Genomic DNA, 21,260 nt, shown 5'->3' with positions numbered 1-21,260 from the left:
CAGATTTGAATCCAACATGTCTTTTTTTTTTTTTTTTAAGATTTTATTTATTTATTTGAGAGAGAGAGAGAGAGAGAAAATGCACCCAAGCAGGGGGAAGTGCAGAGGGAGAGGCAGGCTCCCCGCTGAGCAGAGGGCCTGATGCAGTACTCGACTCCAGGACCCTGAGATCATGACTTGAGCCAAAGGCAGACACCCAATGACTGAGTCACCCAGGTTTCCCCAACATGTATTATCTTTGGAAAATACTGATTATATTTACCATGATTTTCTAATGAGTAAAAAGTACAGAAAAAATTAAAAGAAAGTTTTATGAACTGATTCATATTTTAAAGAGTATATATTGTTACTTAAAGTATACATATAATAAATACTTTTTAATTTGAATAATCTCTCCATAATTCATCTATTCCTCAAATTTTTGCTATGAAATATGATAGCTCTTTAAATTTTGTAAATTTACATATGCAATTCCCCACTCCCTTCCCTAAGATCATTTAATGACATATCTCTCACGATATCATAATTAGGTGATAGGATCAAGATTCCCAAGGTCTATCAGGAGGTAGTGCTTTGAGGAACACCTGGCTGGCACCTGAAGTGTACTTCCTTATCAATTTTTCAGGCGCTATCTCAAATTCATTATAAAACAATTCTGACATATCCTTTGTATCTGCCCAGGGCTGGCTATGGACAGTTCCTCAGAGAGGATGAAAGAATATTTATCACAATTCTGCTTCCTGACAAGTTTGCTTAAGTGACAGGAATCAAGAATCAGCAGTGGTCCATACCACTTCGGGTCCCACTAATAACTACTTTTAACAACAACAAAAGAAGAATTAATCTGAAACAATTAATTTAAAAAATTGAGCACTAGCGCTGTGAAATAAAGCCCTGATTAGGGGAAAAAATATGCACACAAAATGTGAAAACAGTACAGCTAATTAGCTTTCCATCCGATGTGACTTTCTAGTTATGTGGTTTTTTAATGGACTATCAAGTGATTGTTTAACTCTACTAAGAGAGTTAAGATAATGTTGTGAATATCACTGTGAATATGCAAATAAGCAGGCACTGATGAGCTACACCTCAAATGTGCTGCTTAGAAGATAGGTGGAAAGAAGCTAAGTATTTCTCCTAATTTAGATGCGCTTTTGTCCCCACTCGAACTTTCCATTATTGCTAGTAAGTGATACAGAGAAAAGGAGGGCAACTGAAGCTGAGGCACCAAAATTGAGTTGCACTTAACTTTTACATACTAATCAATGGTAAATTATTCTAAGATGTAAATTTTAGAGGTGTCTGGGTGGTCCAGTTGGTTAAGCATCTGACTCTTGGTTTTGGCTCAGGTTATGATCTCAGTCACGAGATCAAGCCCTGCCTCAGGCTCCAGGCTCGGTGAGGAGTCTGCTTTCAGATTCTCTCTCTCCTTCTCCCTCTGTCCCTCCCACTTGTACTCTCTCTCTCTCTGTGGGGATTCAGAGTGCCTGGATAGAGAAGATTGAAGTGAAATACGGCTCCCGAGGTGAGACCAATTGAAAAGAAAAGGAGGAGTGCTGCAGCTCTGGGTTTCCTTTCAAGTTTCTGAGCTGAAAACAGCCAGATTTTTATTGTGGCTCAATGCTCTCATCTAGGGCGTAAATTGTCGGGGACCGCCTCCGGCCGGGAAAGTCCCCACCATTACAAGATGGCGCTTGACTCACTGCCAGCAAAATACGCTGCAAGTAAACAACGAACGTTCTGGTGAAGCCCGCCTAAAGGAGGACATAGTCATTGGCTGTTTCAAATTTAATCAGCATAGTAACAGGACTCTCACTGGCTCTCCCCATTGCTTGGCCCCTTATTGGTCACCTTGCTCGCTGATTGGTCATGTAAACATATATAAGTGTGTAGACTTGCGGAAATAAAGAGAGAGAGGATACATCTGAACCGGGGCTTCTTGTCGTCCTTGCGGGTCGAGGGCGACAGTAAATATTTAACTTAGATGAAAAACTCTCTTAACTTATGGTCACATGTTCATCATTCCCTTAGCCCATACACACAACACAAACACTGCTTGCTTTCTTTGCATCATGCATTGCCTCATATGTATATGTCTTGATTATTGAAGCCTAACATTCCTTTCTGTTTTTCTGTTCCTACTTGAGGTATTGATAAGACCTGCAATTAAAGGGGAGACTGAGTCTGGCTCAGGACCTTTTGCCATTAGAGAGTCTGGTCCCCTCGCTCTCTCCTTTCTTTTATGTAGGTGTCTGGAGTAATCTTTTCATTTGGTACCTCAGGGTTTGCTAGCCAAACCTAGCACTCTCTCTAAAATAAATAAACTAATATATTTTTTTAAGTGTAAAATTTTTAAACTTATAAGGCAACACTCAAAATCTTATCAGATGACATCCAAATGGCCATCAAGCAGTTGAAATGATGCCACATCACTAATCATTAGGAAAATAAAAATCAGAATTACAATGGATGCTACCTCGCATCCATTAAGATGACTACCATGCAAGACAGAATAATAAGTGTTGGCAAGGATGTAGAAAAATGGGAACTGTGGTGCACTGCTGTTGGAATGTAAAATGGTGAACCCATAGTGAAAAATAGTTAACGTGGGGCGCCTGGGTGGCTCAGTGGGTTAAGCCGCAGCCTTCAGTTCAGGTCATAATCCCAGGGTCCTGGGATCGAGCCCCGCATCGGGCTCTCTGCTCTGCAGGGAGACTGCTTCCTCCTCTCTCTCTCTGACTGCCTCTCTGCTTACTTGTGATCTCTGTCAGATAAATAAAGAAAAAATCTTTAAAAAAAAAAAAGAAATAAAAATAGTTAACAGTATGGTGGTTCCTCAAAAATTAAAAATCTAAAATTATCATATGATCTAGAAATTCCACGTCTGAGTCTACACCCAAAAGCATTGAAAGCTAGGTCTCAAAGAATTAAAGTAGTGTTATTCACAACAGCTAAAACCTGAAAGCAATCTAAGTGACCATAAAGGGATGAATGGATAAGAAAAATGTTGTATGTACATACAATACAGCTATTATGAAAGAAGAGAATTCTGACATACGCTAAACTTGAGGATATCATGCTAAGTGATATGTCAGTCATAACAGGCAAGTACTACATGACTCCACCAATATGAGGTAGATAGAGTGGTCACAATCATAGAGACAGAGAGTAGGACGGTGGTTGCGAGGGGGTGGAGAAGTGGGGAGATGGGTGTTATTGTTAACAGGGTATATAATTTCAATTTAGAAGATGAGAAGAGTTCTGGAGTTGGACAGTGGTGATGATAGCATGACATTTTGAATGTATTTAAGGACACCAATCTGTACACCTGAAAATAGGGTAGTACATTTTATGTTACGTGCATTTTAACACAATAGGAAACTGGGAAAATACAATCAGGATTCATTTACAGACATGTTAGAATATGGACACTATGCTAAGGGTCATATTTACCAACTAAGAATTACATACTGTGAGTAAAATGCTTTTAAATTTCAAACCACTTAGAACATATCCAGTTTCCCTCTGTGTTACAATCATCATTAAAATCTGTTTTCAAACCTTTCTAGACCGCTTTTGGCAAAATATTCCATAATGGCACTTATCTTTGTACCTCAACATACCAACTGTACAGAGGCAAAAATGAACAGTACATTATGTAAATACATGATCAACTTAAAATGGTCCAGAGACAGAATTTGGTATACATGAAAATTCTCCATTTTGTATGCTTCCATGACAAAGGAAAACCTAAAAACCGAAACTAATCAAACGAAAAACAACACTTATCATAGTAAGATTGATTCATTATCTTCGGAAAACAAGGGGAAAAAGGATTAATATTCAAGTTTCCCTTTTATTCCATGCTCCTAACAGATTTGTTCCATTTTGAAAAGTAGACCAAAAGTAACTGGGTCGTATTAGACCACAAGATGGAAAGTAGACTAGAAATAAGGACGAGCAATTAGAATGAGTAAAATAGAAGTCACATATGGTGTTTTGATGAGCATTTGTCTTTCCTCCCCTCTTTTCTCCCTCCCTTCCTTCTATCCTTCCTTCCTCTTTCTTTCAGTCTCTCTTTTTGTGCAGAAATAAAATAAAATAAAATAAATTCCACAGCAAATTGAAAGCTGTTTGAGGTAGCTTTCATTTCAAAGAAATGTTGAACTTCCTTGAATTTAAAAGCAAGAGGGATGGAAGTAGAGATTGTTGGACAATTTTGCTCTAGTCATGATTTTTATAATCACAGTGTAATAACTTTGTGCTTAACAGAGATAAGTTTGAAAGAAATGTGAATCTTTACCAGGAAGGAGTCTCTGCTAGTATCTAAAGTTAAGAACTTTCAGGGAACAACATACAGAAGTTTTTACCGAAAACTCACTAGATAGTGCTAATGTATCTAAAAAGTTCTACAGATACCACAACCTGAAGTGTTTAAGAATGGCATTAAATATTTTGAATTTATTGCAATATTTATAAAGGATATGAAGTAAAGAGATTTTGCAAGTTACATCATACAGAATGTACCTCTACTATTATCTGACAGGATTAATCCTAATCTCATGCCTGCTAGAACTGAGGGGGAAGGGAAATATAGTGATGTGGTAAATTGACATTTTGAGGTAAGGAAGCTTTCACAGTGCCTATCTTTAGAAGGCCACATTTTCCTACTCCAAATGGAAACTTTAATGTTGCTAGCCAAGCCTCCTTCCGTTTCCTGATAAGCTATTTCTCAAAAATGCATGTAGATTAATCCTCTTTTAATAAGCATTAACACAGCCCAGATAATCAGAGTATAAAAATTCCATCAGATCTTTTAGCTGTCTTTGGATAGTTTTGTCAAATAATTTCTATTTCACCAATATTTTTGAAGCCTATGCAAGAAGTGTTTAGCACTTCATAATTTGCTCACTCATTAAACTTTATATTTACTGAGTTTCATACAATCTGTTATTCTCAAAGGTAATACTCATAAACTATCACTCACCCCTTTACAGGTGAAAAAAAATATATATATATATATATATACTCTCATTACAAAGTTGACAAATGAAAAATTGTGAATAACAAAGCAAACAATGTAATTTTGAAAAGAGTCATGTAACCTTTGTGAGGATTATAAAATGGATATACATGAACATGCATATTATCTATATAATATAGCTACATAGAATCCTCATGAGAGCTCCATAATTTTTACCCATACTTATGTTATTCATTTATCTATTCACAAACACTGTTAACACATGTGATCAAACATTTACTCTAGGGGCGCCTGGGTGGCTCAGTGGTTTAAGCCGCTGCCTTCGGCTCGGGTCATGATCTCGGGGTCCTGGGATCGGGTCCCGCATCGGGCTCTCTGCTCAGCGGGGAGCCTGCTTCCTCCTCTCTCTCTGCCTGCCTCTCTGCCTACTTGTAATCTCTCTCTGTCAAATAAATAAATAAAATCTTTAAAAAAAAAAATTTACTCTAGATTCAAAAATCACCTAATGGTCTCTGTGTCTCCCGCCCAAATCTTTTTACCATTCATTTGATGCTACAACTCAGGTGGTGAATTATTCAAGAAGCCAGGAACCTCACATGCGGTGACAAGAAGACTGTTAGTGCTCAATGGAGAAGAAGATAAATAACATTGTATGATGCTCAATGAAAGTATAAAATCATTTCACCCAGAATATGAGATATAAGGATTCCTTTTTTTGTCACAGCTGCCCTTCTTTGTACCATGTGCCAAGATGTGGCACGCGATTGTGCCTGAAGAATTTAAATAAAGGATAAATAGGAAAAAAAACTGAATAAGAAGTTCGTGTGTAACATTGCCCTGGGGAAATCTCTACTATCTGCTGTATAAAGAAGCAAAATAGGTTCAAGCTAAATTCTCCTTTCAGATCATTTTTTTCAAGATTTTATTTATTTATGAGAGAGCAAGCAAAAGAAAGAGCATGTGCCATTGAGGGGGGAGAGAGAGAGGTAAAAACAAACTCTGCACTGAGAATAAAGCCCAACATGGGCTCTATCCCAGGACTCTGGGATCATGACCTGAGCCAAAGGCAGATGCTTAACCAACTGAGGCACCCAAGTACCCCGTAGAGATCACTTAAATATGTAAGCTTGCATTTGATTCTTGATAGTTGTTTTTATAATGTAAGGTGTCATTCCACTAGTGTCTTATGATAAATATGTTTAAATCCTCTGATATATAAGAAAAATATCAGTACCTAGTAGCACCTTTTTTCTTCCTTCTAGACATTCAAATATAATTATCCACATGACAGAGAGCCAAAGACTAGCTGTAATAAAACTCAGTGAGTTTTCTTGCACAGAATGAGTGGAAGGCATCTTGCTGAGAGTTAGAATCTCTAACCTGAAATATATTTACATATCTTCCCACTAGTTAAAATCTTCCCTGTTCTACCTCTAGTGGTTAAGAAGAGATTTGGAATGAAGTAGGAAAAAGGGAGTGCTGAAATCAAATTTTTACCTGCTTTATAATTCTACTTAGAGTCGGCCAAGCTTTATTAAAAATGCATCTATCTATCTATCTATCTTTGAATTGCATCAGATATATATGTATATCTTAATATATGTAAATTTCATCAGCTGTCCAAGTATAATCTAAGAGCAAAATTGACGTTTGAAATAAATGAAGTATCTTACGTTATAAAATTAATCTAAATACTTATCCCAAAGTAGATTTTTTGTTTATTTAGGAAAAACAACTACCAATGCTCTGATGAATTAACAATAAAGTCTGGACACCACAGAGACATTACCATGCAGTGAAAAAGTGAAAATATTAGTCTTTTTACTTTGTGAGTAAAATCACATTGTCTCCATGTTTATAAAATTTATAAGATTCCCACAGAATTGTTATGATAACCAAAATATAAACAGAACCAGTACAAATAGAGTAATTCTCCATAATTTTTACAACATACTTCAAAGAAAGAAAAAAATAGCTCTGTATGAAATCTCTGTGCTCTTAAATAGATCATTAGCTCATGCATAAAATATCAGAAATTTGAAGCTATGATATATACTCCACTAATCATTCATATTTAAAAATCCCCTTTTTAAAAGGTTGTATAAGGACAAGAACATGAACATTTTAACAGGTGGAGGATAGGATATATATGGATGGAAATGTGTAAAAAAAATTTACCAAGGCAGATATGCAGTGCTAGCTACCTACGGTTTGGATTTTCATTTGCTTCTCCCATAGAAGAGAACAGCAGTTGCTAGAAGGCAAATTACTAAGTTGAAGGTGAATCCATTCTGAGAGTCAGGCATCTATCAATTAAGTATAAAGGTTCTGAAAGGCTGCTCTCTGGCTTGGCCTTACTCCAAAATATTTGAAGGGCATAGCACCTTCTGAGTTAGGAGTTTCTCTACAAGCAGATGGATATCAATCATGATGAGAAATGATAATAGGAAATGTACTATACTTGTAAAGCTCAAAGACCAATAGATATTTTCAAATTAAATGCCTAGGTTTTGCAAAAAACTGCCATTGGGGGGAAAAAAAGGAAAAGAAAAAGAAAAAAGAAATCTGTCTGACATAATTTTACTAAAAGCACAAACCTACTAGTTATGAGAACTATGTTATTTATAGGAGTGAGCACATGAGTGTGGAATATAAAAATGCAACACCTCAAATATGGATATCCTAGAACTCTGCATTGAAACTAAAGCAGTCAATCTTCTATTATTTTCACTGAAATCAAGAAAAGGGATAAACACTAACTAGACAATGAATTAAATTAGTTCTTCCCTATGATTTACATGATTCATATGTATGTCACAGAGATGAATTCTAACATGGTGATTGATTAACAGATGGGTTGATGACAATGCCAAGGAATGAAGGTAGATCAGTGGACTGCAGACTAAGAAGGTACATTAAAGTACATGAATGTTCAAAACTCTGACACTAGTTACTGCCTAGCACCTCTTGCTGGAAAGAACCCCTCAATGATGTGGGGACACAGCAGTCAAATGACACAGCCCAAGGAAGAAGCCACCAGCAATCAGTGAGACATGAGAAAGTCAGAATGACTGCAAGTCACAAAGCATGGAATCCCCTTTTCAATGGATACACTGTCCTGCTTTCTCCAGTCATGGAAATTTACTCTAATGGTTAATAATCACCTTAATTTTCATAAGATATGGACATTAGTCTCAATGCTACAATAGAAAGATTATATGTAAATGCTGTCAAATCACAAGCAAGAGAACCAAGTATAGAACTTTTCTATTTTGCACTATTTAGACATTATCAGTGGCTAAGAAGCCTAAAAGCTAGAGCAGCTTATAAGCTTAATAGACTATAAAGCTTCTGTTAGAATCCGTTATTAAGACATTTATAAACATTTAAACTTAAAGTTAAAACTGGAGATAGAAGATTGAATACACTGTGTCAAAAACTTCTGAAGTGTTTGTAGGATGATGTGAAATTAAAATTGTTCCCTTGTAAATTTTAGAAAGTGTGAAATATTGTGAGACAGCGTATTTTTATGATTGTCGTTGTTAGAGGAAACACTTAAAATGAATTGCAATTAAAGTTGCTATTGAACATAGCTTCAATACTGAGTTCATTCTTTAAATCACCGACTTGATAATTCTAGCCCCTCTCCTGTCTCCCTCTCTGCCTCGGAAATGTTTGGAGGGTCACAGTTTTTGACATCCTTGAAATTCTATCACAGATTCTAAGAAGAAAACATTTTTTGCAAATAGCTAGACATCTAGGATCTCCTTTTCCTTCTTCTGCTTCTTTTCCTTTTCCTTTTTCTCCTTTCTAAAAGGCTGATTGGTCACCCTGAAATAGATAGACTAGACTAGTAAATCACTTAATTCATGCTTCATCAGTCTTATTAAATCTGATGAGATTTTTTTCCTTGTTTTTATTTGCCATCTAGGACAGTTCCTATTGTAATCTACATCTTGAAATACTAAAAGCTATATTTCAAATATTTTCTTCCTCAGCATGTTAGAAATGATCTTGCCTAAATCCACCTCTTAGATAATGGGTTCATGGCATGTCTGTGTGTGTAAGTGTGTGTGTGTGTGTGTGTGTGTACACGCATGCGCGCACGTGTGTGTGTGTTTTGAAGAACTAGTTGAGAAAAAATGGTCACACATTTATCCGTGTATACTCTTGTTATGATTCATTGGAGATACAGCAAAAAGCTTACCTTATAGTCATAATGTGGTATGGTGAAAAGAAATACATTAAGGCACATTTATAATTGCATTTTACAGAGCAGGTGTTTAAAACAAGCCAAAACATCCATCCATCCATCCATTCATTCATTCACTTACTCATTATTCAGACCCATTCCCTCTCTTTCATTTCATCACATTCCTAAAAACAGGAGATTTTCTTAGCTAGAAATAGTCTCTTACCAGCATAGTTACTGAGTCCCTTTCTCTTCTTTCTTCGCCAATACAACCAGATGCTAAAACCCATCAAAATTACCCAGCAGGCACCACCAATACCAGCTATAAAGGCTGGCTGCTTCACAACATCAGTGATTTGCTCAGTAATACTGTTATTGTTTTCAGTAATGACAACTTCATTACGTCCCCCTGTGGAAGAAATAGTAGTTTTAGTAAACATTATTATGATGGTAAGCACAGGAATACAACATGGTATGCCAAAAACACAGAAATTTAGAAAATTCCTCCAAAGGCAGGTAATATTTGTGTTCTGAGCATGTCACAATTATTGATAAGTATATTTCACAAGTTTCTTCTTCTGCCTTTGGAGGAAGAATTAAATTATGAGCCTAAACTGTGATTAAGAACATGGCTCCCTTATGTTTTGGTTTACTATGAATAGATTCAGAACTGCTTCTTGATTTATTGCCTTATAAATAAGAACTAGGGTGCAAAATAACAGCAACTTTTCTTTAGCTAGGTAAAGCATGTTTTAACATAGTCTCGTTAAAATAAAAAAAGCAACTGCAACATGCATAGAATTTGCAAATTGTCTTTCATCTATAGCACTGCATCAACTCAACTGTTCTTGGCTTAAAAATATGTCCTTTAATATTGTCCTTAATAGTCTAACAAAGATCTTATTTTGATCAAACACCCTTAATTTTGGGGGATGTATTAAAACTACTATATAAAACAATGACAATTATGTACTTCATAGAGATCAGTATCTATAATTTATATATAGGTATATACATATATACCACAAAAAGGTACATTAAAACTAAACTAATTTGAAAATCTGCTTGAAAGTTGAATAAAAAAGACAACTTTAATACTAATTCTAAGGTCTATGTTACTAAAATAAACATTTAAATCTGGTCTAATATTACTCTAGAAATAGTCATGATTTTGGCAGTTTAGACCTTTCAGAGATAATTAAGAAAATCTTAATTCACATTTTAAAATAGGTTAAAACTTATGGAATTGTAGTATCACTGAAAAGCAAAGATTTAGGTATGTATTTAAAAGATTAAGATATTTACACACACTGGAAATTAAGTGATTTGTAGTGTCAATACCATATCCTATTAGTTACAAATCAAAGAGTTGAAAAATAAATTGAAATCAAAATGTAAGTGGCAAATGTCAGCATATTACACCACATGTATGATGTTCATTATTTCAGTTATTATGGCATTACAGCATAGTAGAAAGAACATGGTCTTTGAAATTTCCTGTTTGGATATCATCTCTTCCACTTACCAACTTAAATAAGCAATAACCTTAGGTAAAGGACTTAATCTTTTTAAGTACCTGTTTCTGTTAGTTGGCAACAGCACCATTTCAAATATTTGGAAGTATTAGTTAAGATGATGTATGTAAAGAGGCTGATGACTCCAAATTATGACCCAAGTATGGGTAAGGGTTACTTTAAGAACCACTCAAGGAACTTCAGGGATTAAGTTGTAATTGTCTAGATGTAAGAGTCTTAAAAACCACAGATGACTTGTTTGCCAGTTTCTCCTTTCTTCCAGGTCAGAAATTTAGCCAACATAGCCTAGACTCACTTGTAGTTAAGTGCAGCAAAGTGACTGTTACAATACTGCATAGGCATGTTATGCATACTGCCTGTAGACCTGACCCACACACTACTGTGACAATACTTGACATTCTCCCTCTTTGCTAATGTTAAATAGAAAGAAGGGGTCTTTGGAGCATTCTGACTCCTGTAAGAGAATCCAGAGCTATTGATTGGAAGGATCGAAGTTTCCTAAATGACTGTGTGGAGGACAAACCCTAACCTCCATTCTGCTAATCTATATCAGATGGGACTATGAATAAGGAAAAAAAAAAAAACCTTTATTTTGTTAAGCCAATCAGTATATAGGCTTTTTTTTTTGTTATAGCTGTTAGCATTTTTCTTATACATACTTATATTCCATTTCTGAAATGTCTCTTGTGTTAAATTCCAGATGTAAAACCCAGATTCACTTATGTAATACCCTGCTTAATCTTCCCAATCTATCTGACCTTAGTTATTATATACATAAACTTAGATAAAAATATATTTAAAATGAACTCATATTTTCAATATGAGACATACACATACCTGCTGATTTTTATAGCTACTAAGAGTTACCAAAAGGAAAATAAACACATTATTGAACAAGGAGAAAAGAAAACTTGTCCTTCATTTGTGTACAAGGTTGATAAAATATGATGTTTTATGTAGTGCAATATTTATGTTACCAAAGGTGTATTACTACTTCTTATGCTGCTGGTATATTTGAAACAATGTTGTCAGTTGGACTAATTAGAGCATAGACAAGGAATGTGTGTGACCTGTAACGCTCCATTGTTCTTGCAGACAAAAAATATAATGAAATGTAATGTCTTCCTCCCATTGGAGAGTAATGAAGAACAAAACCAATTTGTTGGACTAAAAATTAATTAGACACATCAGATTCGATTGTATCTATTACTGTGAAAGTTTGCAGCTGTTCCACATATTGTTACCAACTATATAAGGTAAGCATTAAGTGGCCAAAAGATTAAAGAAACAATAGCTATATTATTAAGCAAGATTACTGAAAATTATAAAGCAAAGTAAATTTACTATATGGCATAATCTTTGATGCTTACTTATGTAAATGTATGTGGTTGAATTTCTGTGTGTGTAAGTAAAATGGTATGGGAGAACTATAAACACTTTGATGTTAAATTATCTTACCAGTGGAAAATACAGACAAAAACAATGCTTTTAAACCTGTGTATAGCTATTTATTATATTTATATGATATTTTATTTAATATTCCCTTAATGGAACTTTCTGGGATGAAAATAAAACTGAGAAGGAATAGATGAAACAGCACATAGTCTGGAATAAGACAAATCTAAAATTATCAGCCATAAATTACATCAAATGCCAATACATGATTTAATTAAGGCAAAGGGGAAATGAGGTAGAGCTTGAGTCACTTCGAGTGCTGTTTCTAGTACTGAACAGACAATAGAGAAAGCACAAATTGAAACAGAAAAAGGTTAGCCATCACTAAATCACTTTTCAGCTAAGGAATAACAGTTGTGTAGATAATGTTATCAGAGAAGATGTTAAGGTAGATGTGCAGGAGTAATTAAAGAAACACTTAAAGGCTTCTTCAGTACAACAGTAGATATTAAAAAGAAATAAATCTCTTGAGTATAAACAGCATTTTCTGTGTTGAGTTGTGCTTGTGTGTGTGTGTGTGTGTGCATGTGTGTGCACATGTGAGCATGCATTTATTCCAAGTGGTACAATTCGAGTGGTACATCTTGAATACTGCACGGTCTAGCTACACAAATAGGAGATAGAAATACATTTATTAGATTATTTTTTAACTTCACAGAAAATTTGGAAAGAGCTGTATAATATGCTAAAAAAATAAAGTAATAATCATACATTTAAAAACACTTAGTCTTTTTAAATTAATGGAAACTTAAATAAAACTTTCTATTTGATTTAAAACACTCTAAATTAGTTTTCCTTTTTTTAAGTTACTACACAGTTGTTAAGTTCTTAATTGACATGAGGTGAGCTTGGTTAAATGGTATTATTGTAATGTTTTACTTGCCTCCAAGTGCAATAAATCCCCCCAATATTGTGAACAATGCATACAGTCTCTACAAAAAAACCAACCAAACAAACAAACAAAAAACAACAACAACTAAAAACTTCCCTTTGCTTGAGAATTACACTTCTAATAAAAGTGATAGAAAATACAGTAAAGAAATATATAGATACTTGACAATCTGGGTTAGAAATATTCCAACTGCTATAGACAGTTAAAAAGAAAAAAAAAAAAAACAAAAACCCACAAAGCTTTGTTTGCTTATGCAGGAATTCTCATAGAAAATGGTGCCCTGGGACGCCTGGGTGGCTCAGTGGGTTACGCCGCTGCCTTCGGCTCAGGTCATGATCTCAGGGTCCTGGGATCGAGTCCCGCATCAGGCTCTCTGCTCAGCAGGGAGCCTGCTTCCTCCTCCTCTCTCTCTCTGCCTACTTGTGATCTCTCTCTGTCAAATAAATAAATAAAATCTTTAAAAAAAAAAGAAAGAAAATGGTGCTCTTTAAATATGTCTCATAAACATTTAAGGGAAAAAGTAAGAGAAGTAAGAAGGGCTTACTTCTAAATAGCATAATGTGTGTGTGTGTGTATGTGTGTGTGTGTATCAGTTAAATCCTTTTGGGTGTACCTGTATTTCTTTCTTATTCCAATTTATTTTAGAAAATCTCAGAAGGGCAAGATTGTAGGTTCCCCTCAGGTTAAGAAATTAATTCGGTCTGTATGACTAATTAAGAAAGGGAAGGCAATTTAAAGGAAAGTTAATACTATAACTTTTTCTCCTTAACATTTTTAATATATAAAAGAACAAAAACTTGGAGAATATTAAAAAATCAACAGTATGGTTGAATGTTAAATCTCTTCATATACAATAAATATTTTGTAAAAAGAAACAATTTCCCAGAAATTGGCAGTGTGCTCTATGTGCATCATTTCAAAAAACAAACAGAAAGAAATGGCACTGGCACATTCTATTGTATCAACTCTGGGTAAATATTCTTAAAATATGCAAACTCTAGGAAGAACATTTTAAAATATATTAAAGATACTAATAAACAAATAAAAGCAGGAAGAACTGAAGATATATGTCTCTTGAAAGAAGGGAAATGCACTAGGGGAAATCTGAACTTATGAGGCTTTCTTTTCCCTTTAAAGATTTCAAACCATACAGTGCTAGGCAGCTAGAACCCAAATTGAAAACTTTAGTCATATTGCTATAAAGTGTCAGAGGATACAGTTCTCAGATGACAGAGTGACTGAAAATTTTCATTGGGAAGCCATGTTCAAGAGCCACACGAAAGTAATATTTCCAAATCTTTGTATGAACTCCCCCTTAATCATAAGATGAACTCTTAAGAGTACCTGCAAAATGAAGATTCCAAGAATCTGGTGAATATCAAAAACCAGAAGGCTGAAAAGGCTGAACAGACTTTTCAGCTGATGTTCACTGTAGAGAAAATTGTGTTTAAACCTTGAATTTCATCAAGTTGGAAAACGAGATCAACATATTTGGCTTTTCACTGAAGCCTCTTAAGGGCCAAGACTTGGAAGTAAAGGTCAAACTGAGATTTAGCTCTGAGAAAAAGGTCAAAACATAATCAGTCCCATATTAACAAAGGTAAAATCAAGCCCCCGAAAAATCAAGATGATCAGCTAGTAACATAACTCTCTTTAAAACAAAACCCAACATTCTTTAGAAGATCACTAAATTTTATGGTATGCATCTGCAATGTATAGTATGCAGTAAAAAACTACTAAGCATGCAAAAAGAAACAAAATAACAATAGCAAAAAAGAAGAAAGAAGTAAAAAAATAAGAGACGACCAAAAGTCAAGAGAAAAAATACTCAATAGAAACAGACCATGAGATGACACGGACGTTGAAATGAGGAGAAAAGGACTTTAAAGTAGCTATTAGAATAAATGGAACATGTAAAAGAAAACAAACGGAAATTCTAGAATAGAAAAGTAATTATATAAATTAATAATTCACTGGATACTTCCATTTCTGCCCATAAAGAAATAACAGGTATGGGACACATAATCCTCCCATAAATAAGTAGAAAAGTTGGCAAAATATGTAAAACAATGGGCAGGATTGTGAGAAAGGAAAAGTAAAAAAAGAGAGATTTTACTATTTTCATATTTGATCTGAAGATAGTGCTAATACTCAATGTGAGGCAGTGAAGGGAAACCCAAATGTGGCTAAACAAAATTCCTGTACTAAAGAGATAGAGGAACTCAGGGAGGCTGAGGAATTAAATTTATAGAACAGAATATCTGATAAAAAATGAGTAACATAAAATTTTTTCTTAGTTTTAATTTACTTAAAAGATAAAGATAACTAATGGTTTAAAGCAAAGCAAATCATAACACTACTTTAGTTTGTATATTGGTGTTTACTATATAAGAGTAATAATTTTTGCTATAACAATAGCAAAAATACTGAAAGGAATGAAAGTGGAATTATATTTTTTTAAGTTGTTGCTAGGTAAATCCTAGAGTAACCATTACTAAAAAAAACCCCTTAAACCTAAGAATCCAATAGTGGATAAAAAATAGAATACAGAAAGTGACTTCATTCAACAAGAAGAAACTAAGAAAATAGGAACAAATTCAGATATAAAATAAATAGCAAGATGGTAATTCTAAGCCCAAATGCATCACTGATTACATTGAAGTTAATGGTCTAAACATTACAATAAAAAGGCAAGGATTATCATATTGACTTTAAAAGAGACTTAATATGTAATATAAATAGTAGAAATGTACAATATCTCTGTAAAAGGATGGAAACAAAACACAAACTATGTAAACACTTTTAATATAATGTAGCTATACTAATATTAGACAAAGTACATTTTAGGACAAAGAATCTTACTAGGTAATAAAGCGGGGCATTCCATAATGATAAAGGGTAAGTTCCCTAATAAAACGTAACAATTCTAAGATGTATTCACTTAAAACAAGTAGTAAAATAAATGAAATTAAAACTTATAGACAGAAAGAAGAAATACAAAAATCTTTAATTATAATAAATTTCCAGACTCCTTTTCTATTTATTGAAAGAGTAAACAGGCAGAAAATCAGTAAAGACCTGAATGATACTACCAACTAATTTAACATGACATTTATGGAACATTCCACTCCAGAACAGAAAAATGCACATATTTTTCAAAGGCACAAGAAACATTCCCAAAGACCAAATGTTAAGCCATAAAATAATTCTCCATATTTAAAAGGCTAAATTCATGCAATGCACATTTTCTAACCACAGTGGAATTAAATTACAAATCAGAAAGAAAAGGCTATTTGTGAAATTCCAAAATATCTGGAAATGTAACAATACACTGCTAAACAACCTCTGCAAAGAGAACGAAATCCTTAGGTGAAGTGAAAAGTATTTTCTACATCATGGTAAATGGAAACTCAAAATGTATAAGAAGATTCAGCTGAAGATGTGCTTAGTAAGAAATGTATAACTTTAAATAATAATTTATTATTACTATATTATATATAATATATTATTATTATTATTTATAATTTATTTTAAGTATCTGTATTAGAAAGGTCCAAATCACTGGTATAGATTTCCATCTTAAGAAGCAACAAAAAGTAAGTAGAAGAAAAAATGCAGAAATTAATTAATTAGAAATCAAATAAATAAAACTAGCAAAGCCAAAAGTTTATACTTTTTAAAAAAAGATTTCATTAATTTATTTATTTGACAGAGATCACACATAGGCAGAGAGGCAGGCAGAGAGAGAGAGGGGGAAGCAGGCTCCCTACTGAGCAGAGAGCCCGATGTGGGGCTCAATCCCAGGACCCTGGAATCATGACCCGAGCCGAAGGCAGAGGCTTAACCCACTGAGCCACCCAGGCACCCCAAAAGTTTATACTTTGAAAAGATTAAAAACATTGATTAATCTTTATCAAAGCTATTTGAAATTAAAGGGATGGTTGGGGGGTTGCAAAACAAAGGGGGAGAGAAGAAAAAGAGAGAGAGAACATGAATTCTCAGTATATGAATAAAAGAGATGAGGGGAACCTGAGTGGCTCCGTTGGTTTAGTGTCTGCCTTTGGCTAAGGTCAGGATCTCAGGGTCCTAGATGGGGAACCACATTGGTTTCCCTGCTCAGCAGAAGTCTGTTTCTCCTTCTCTCTCTGCCCTTCCTCCCTTCTTGTGTCCTCCCTCTCTCTTAAATAAATAAATAAATAAATAAATAAAATCTTTTATTTATTTTTTTTAAAGATTTTATTTATTTGATAGAGATCACAAGTAGACGGAGAGGCAGGCAGAGAGAGAGGGGGAAGAAGGTTCCCCGCCGAGCAGAGAGCCCAAAGTGGGGCTCGATCCCAGGACCCTAGGACCATGACCTGAGCCAAAGGCAGAGGCTTTAACCCACTGAGCCACCCAAGTGGCCCTAAAATCTTTTAAAAAAATAAAAGAGAAGACATAACTACACATCCTGCAACCTTACAATTAAAGTGGATTATAAATAAGGAGATAATGCAATTAAGCATATAACAATAAATTCAAGAACTTAGATAAGTTAGACAAATTCACTGATGGAAAACCCAAAAATCCATTTACTACAACCAGCCAAGGAATAATAACAATTCTAAATAAATGCAAATTCATAAATACAAAGAGAATATACAAAGAAAACTCTAGGCACAGATATTATAACAGATTCTAGAAAGAATTTAAGGAAGAAAAACTCTTAGACTGTAGCCAAGAATAGGATATTTCCCAACCCCTTTTATAAAGTTAGCCATCCTGATTCTAAAACCTGACAAAGACATTCGAAGAAAACTATTGATCACTATCCCTCATGAACATAGATGCAAACTTCTTTAGCAGATGTTGGCAAATTGGATGGAATAATATCTGTAGAAAACATAATGTATTTTGATCAAATGAGATTTATCCCAGGAATAAAAGATTTATTCACTTTTGAAATGATTCAATAGATTTTACCATATTAACACTTATAGGAAGAAAGGAGACAGAATATTGTTTGAATACACCCTGAAAAAATATGCCACAATTATTAAAATAAATAAGTGAGGTGAGTAAGGACATAAGATGAAAGGGTAATATATAAAAGTAAGTTTACATATAGTACAGAATAAGCGGTAAAGGAATTTAATAAATATACTTACAAAAATAAAATAGATTTAAGAAAACATGTGCTGATATAATTAGGAAAATAAATAAGCCTCAACTCTCAAAACACATGCAATTACTTTAAGATGAGTTATAGACATAAGCATAAGAGCTAAAATTATAAGGCTGATAGAAGAAAATCTAAGGAAATATCTTTCCTATCTACAGACAGGACACAATTTCTTAGAAAGCACTAAACATAAAAGAAAAATGTGGTACATTGTAGTTCACTAAAATTTAAAAATTCACTAATCAAAAGACACTATTAATAAAAAAAAAATAGGGAATCCATAGATGAGGAAAAAATATTTGCAATGAAAAACTATATGACAAAGAGTTTGTATCCAGAATGTATCGGTTCTCCTATCCAGTAACAAGAGAGAAACAACACATTTTAAAAAGGCAAAGACTTGGAAATGGTACAAAAGGAAATATGTGAATGGCCAATAAAACACACGTAATGTTGTTCAACATCATTAGTCATCAAAGAAAACTGAAGTAAAGACAATAGTGAGGTACACTTTCATACTTGTTGGCATGACTAAAATTGTGGATGGGTAACATCCAATGTTGGTGATGGTGTAGAAAAAATGTAAGTCATGTTCTTTGCTAGTGAAAGTATAAAATTATACAATAATATGAAAGTCTTTACAGTTTCTTATAAACTATGTCAATCCTATTACCTAAAAATTCCACCTCTAGATATCTCTCCAAAGGAAATAAAAATTTGTGTCCTCAAAAAGACTTACACAGGAATTTCCATGCCCTCAAGAGAAAAGCAGAGAAACAAAATAAGATATATTCGTGCAATTGAACACTGCTCAGAAACAAAAACCTATGAATTGCATGATACATACATTGGTAAGTCTCAAAAACATTGTTTAGTGAAAGAAACCAGACACAAGGTATTATATTCTGTGTGATTCCATTTACATATATTTCAAGAACAGGCAAACATAATCAATGCTAGTAGGGAAAAATTGTTTGTGATGATGATAGTGCATTTAATAGGGATTTCTTATTTGGGATAATATATTTGAATTTATTTGAAGTTTCTTTTGGCCTGTTTCTGGTGAAATTTTGACATCTTTCTTGCTTAGAGGATTTGAAACACAATGCACTTTCTTCAGTAACTGTCTCATTTCCTATTATATTTCAATGACATCAAAATTGTTAGTGAAATTATTGATCAAATATTATTTTCAAACCGACATTCAGCATTTAAACACTTAGTGATTATAATTTGAAGAAGTTTCTGGGAAGCTTGAGAGCACAAGAAATTGCTCACTATTTGTATGAGAAACCCTAGTCAGTCAACCTATTTGCCTATCTGATGAGGGGACCCTCTTCTCATTGCTGCAGATCCACTGTTAGGACACAGGTTAAAAATATCTCCCTTGTTGCCAGTTGGCTCACTGATCACAGGCCACAGGGATGTACTCACCAATGATTATTGGCTGCGGCTCGCTTTTTACTCCAACTCCTGCACTTGTGCTAGCGGCAACCTCTACCCGGTACTGGATACCTGGGAACAACCCACCAATTATTACAGATCGAATGGCTGCATCCACAGTTTTGTTGATATGGAATCGCGTTTCATTCCCCAGGCACCAGATCTACAGAAATGTAAAGCGAGAAACAAAAAGAATATAAAATTATCCTTTCTGTCAAATTGATGACCTATTTTTTTAGTAGTGATCGATCTATTCTCGTGGCTTATAGAAGTATTTGTAAATGACATTTTCTAAAGGCTAATATTTGCAATTTATTTAACTACATGTGTGTGTATGTGTGTGTATTAAAGGAAGAACAGTAGGAGATGCTAAAACCACGCCATGTTCCTTTATATATTACAACCAACACTGAATGCTTATAATGCAGTGATTCCTTAAACACTTCTGGAAAGTGTTCCTTGGTCGCAAACAGTATTTGGGTGTGGATTGAAATGCATAAACTTCTCTGATTAATTTATTTATCAAGGTTTATTATGCATGTAATCTATTAAAATATGGTGATTATTAGTTGTAATATCCAATGGATATAGGTGCACATCTAAGTAATTTATATTCTATTTAAGAAACTATTAACTTACCCAGAAGTAGTTAACAAGATTAATTGACCTAAGTTATAAGCATTGACTGAGATGAAATTAAGGCCAATATTTACTTTGACAGTAATAAATCTCAATATCGATCAAAACATATGGACATATACACAGACACATTCATGAGAACAGAGTGGTAGATAGTCTTTGAAAACCAATGTGAAAGAATCCAGGCTTTTACTCTAAGTAAGAATCATACTTTAAAGCATACTTTGTCCTGGGATACAGAGATCTGTTACTGTCGAATGCATTATAAAAAGAATCATCCTGTGTATACATATTTGCATTCATAATCTACAGTATTTCATAATCTACATGGAGATACATAAGTAGAAATACAAATGGTTTGTTTTTGAAACAGGTCAATTCCTGGAACTTTTTATTTAAAGTAATTCTTATTTATTTCTTTTATTTACACAATGATATCTATGTTACTAATGTAGGAATATTTAGGCCTAACTAAAATATACACTTTGTGACCAAAATAAGGCACTCTCATATGAGTGAGAAAGCTTACAACTTATAACAAAAAATACCATGTTATAATCAATATTGGTATATCAGTAAATGGAAGTTTAAGATATTTAGTTCCCAATGATACAAAGGTAAAATCCTAACCTCATTAAAACATACATACCAGAATAGATCATTCTTTGCCATTGTACCCTAATCCTTATAAAATTTATATGTATGCATATATATTTATAAGTAATTTTGATTCTTATATTTCTTACACGTTTCTTTATAAAGTGATGGGGATAATTTTAGAGTTAAGTGCTTGTGTACATGGTATCAGTAAGCTAATCATTCATTAATTTAAGAAAATTCTATTTTGAATTTTATTTTTTCTTAGGAATAACAGAATTCAACCTGCAATGCTTTTACTACAATTATTCAGCTTCATTTTACATATCAACTCTAAACTTTTTGGGTGAGATGGGGTGTCT

General features: G+C 33.9%; 1 protein-coding gene across 20 annotated transcripts in view; it reads right to left on the bottom strand.

The window, feature by feature from the left end:
- The window catches only part of ROBO2 (roundabout guidance receptor 2), a 1,684,719-nt gene that overhangs the window by 54,412 nt on the left and 1,609,047 nt on the right, over positions 1 to 21,260 (bottom strand). For all 20 annotated transcript variants that reach the window (XM_044251123.1, XM_044251119.1, XM_044251120.1 and 17 more), the window contains 2 exons: positions 19,654 to 19,825; positions 9,403 to 9,585 (listed from right to left, as the gene is read on the bottom strand). In XM_044251123.1, coding sequence (XP_044107058.1) covers positions 9,403 to 9,585; positions 19,654 to 19,825 — 355 coding nt within the window. The remainder of the gene's footprint in view (positions 1 to 9,402; positions 9,586 to 19,653; positions 19,826 to 21,260) is intronic.

The sequence above is a fragment of the Neovison vison genome, chromosome 6 (genome assembly GCF_020171115.1).
Source record: "Neovison vison isolate M4711 chromosome 6, ASM_NN_V1, whole genome shotgun sequence".
NCBI lineage: Eukaryota > Metazoa > Chordata > Mammalia > Carnivora > Mustelidae > Neogale > Neogale vison.
Note: the sequence above shows the minus strand (reverse complement) of the source record. Positions and strands in the feature narration are given on the sequence as shown.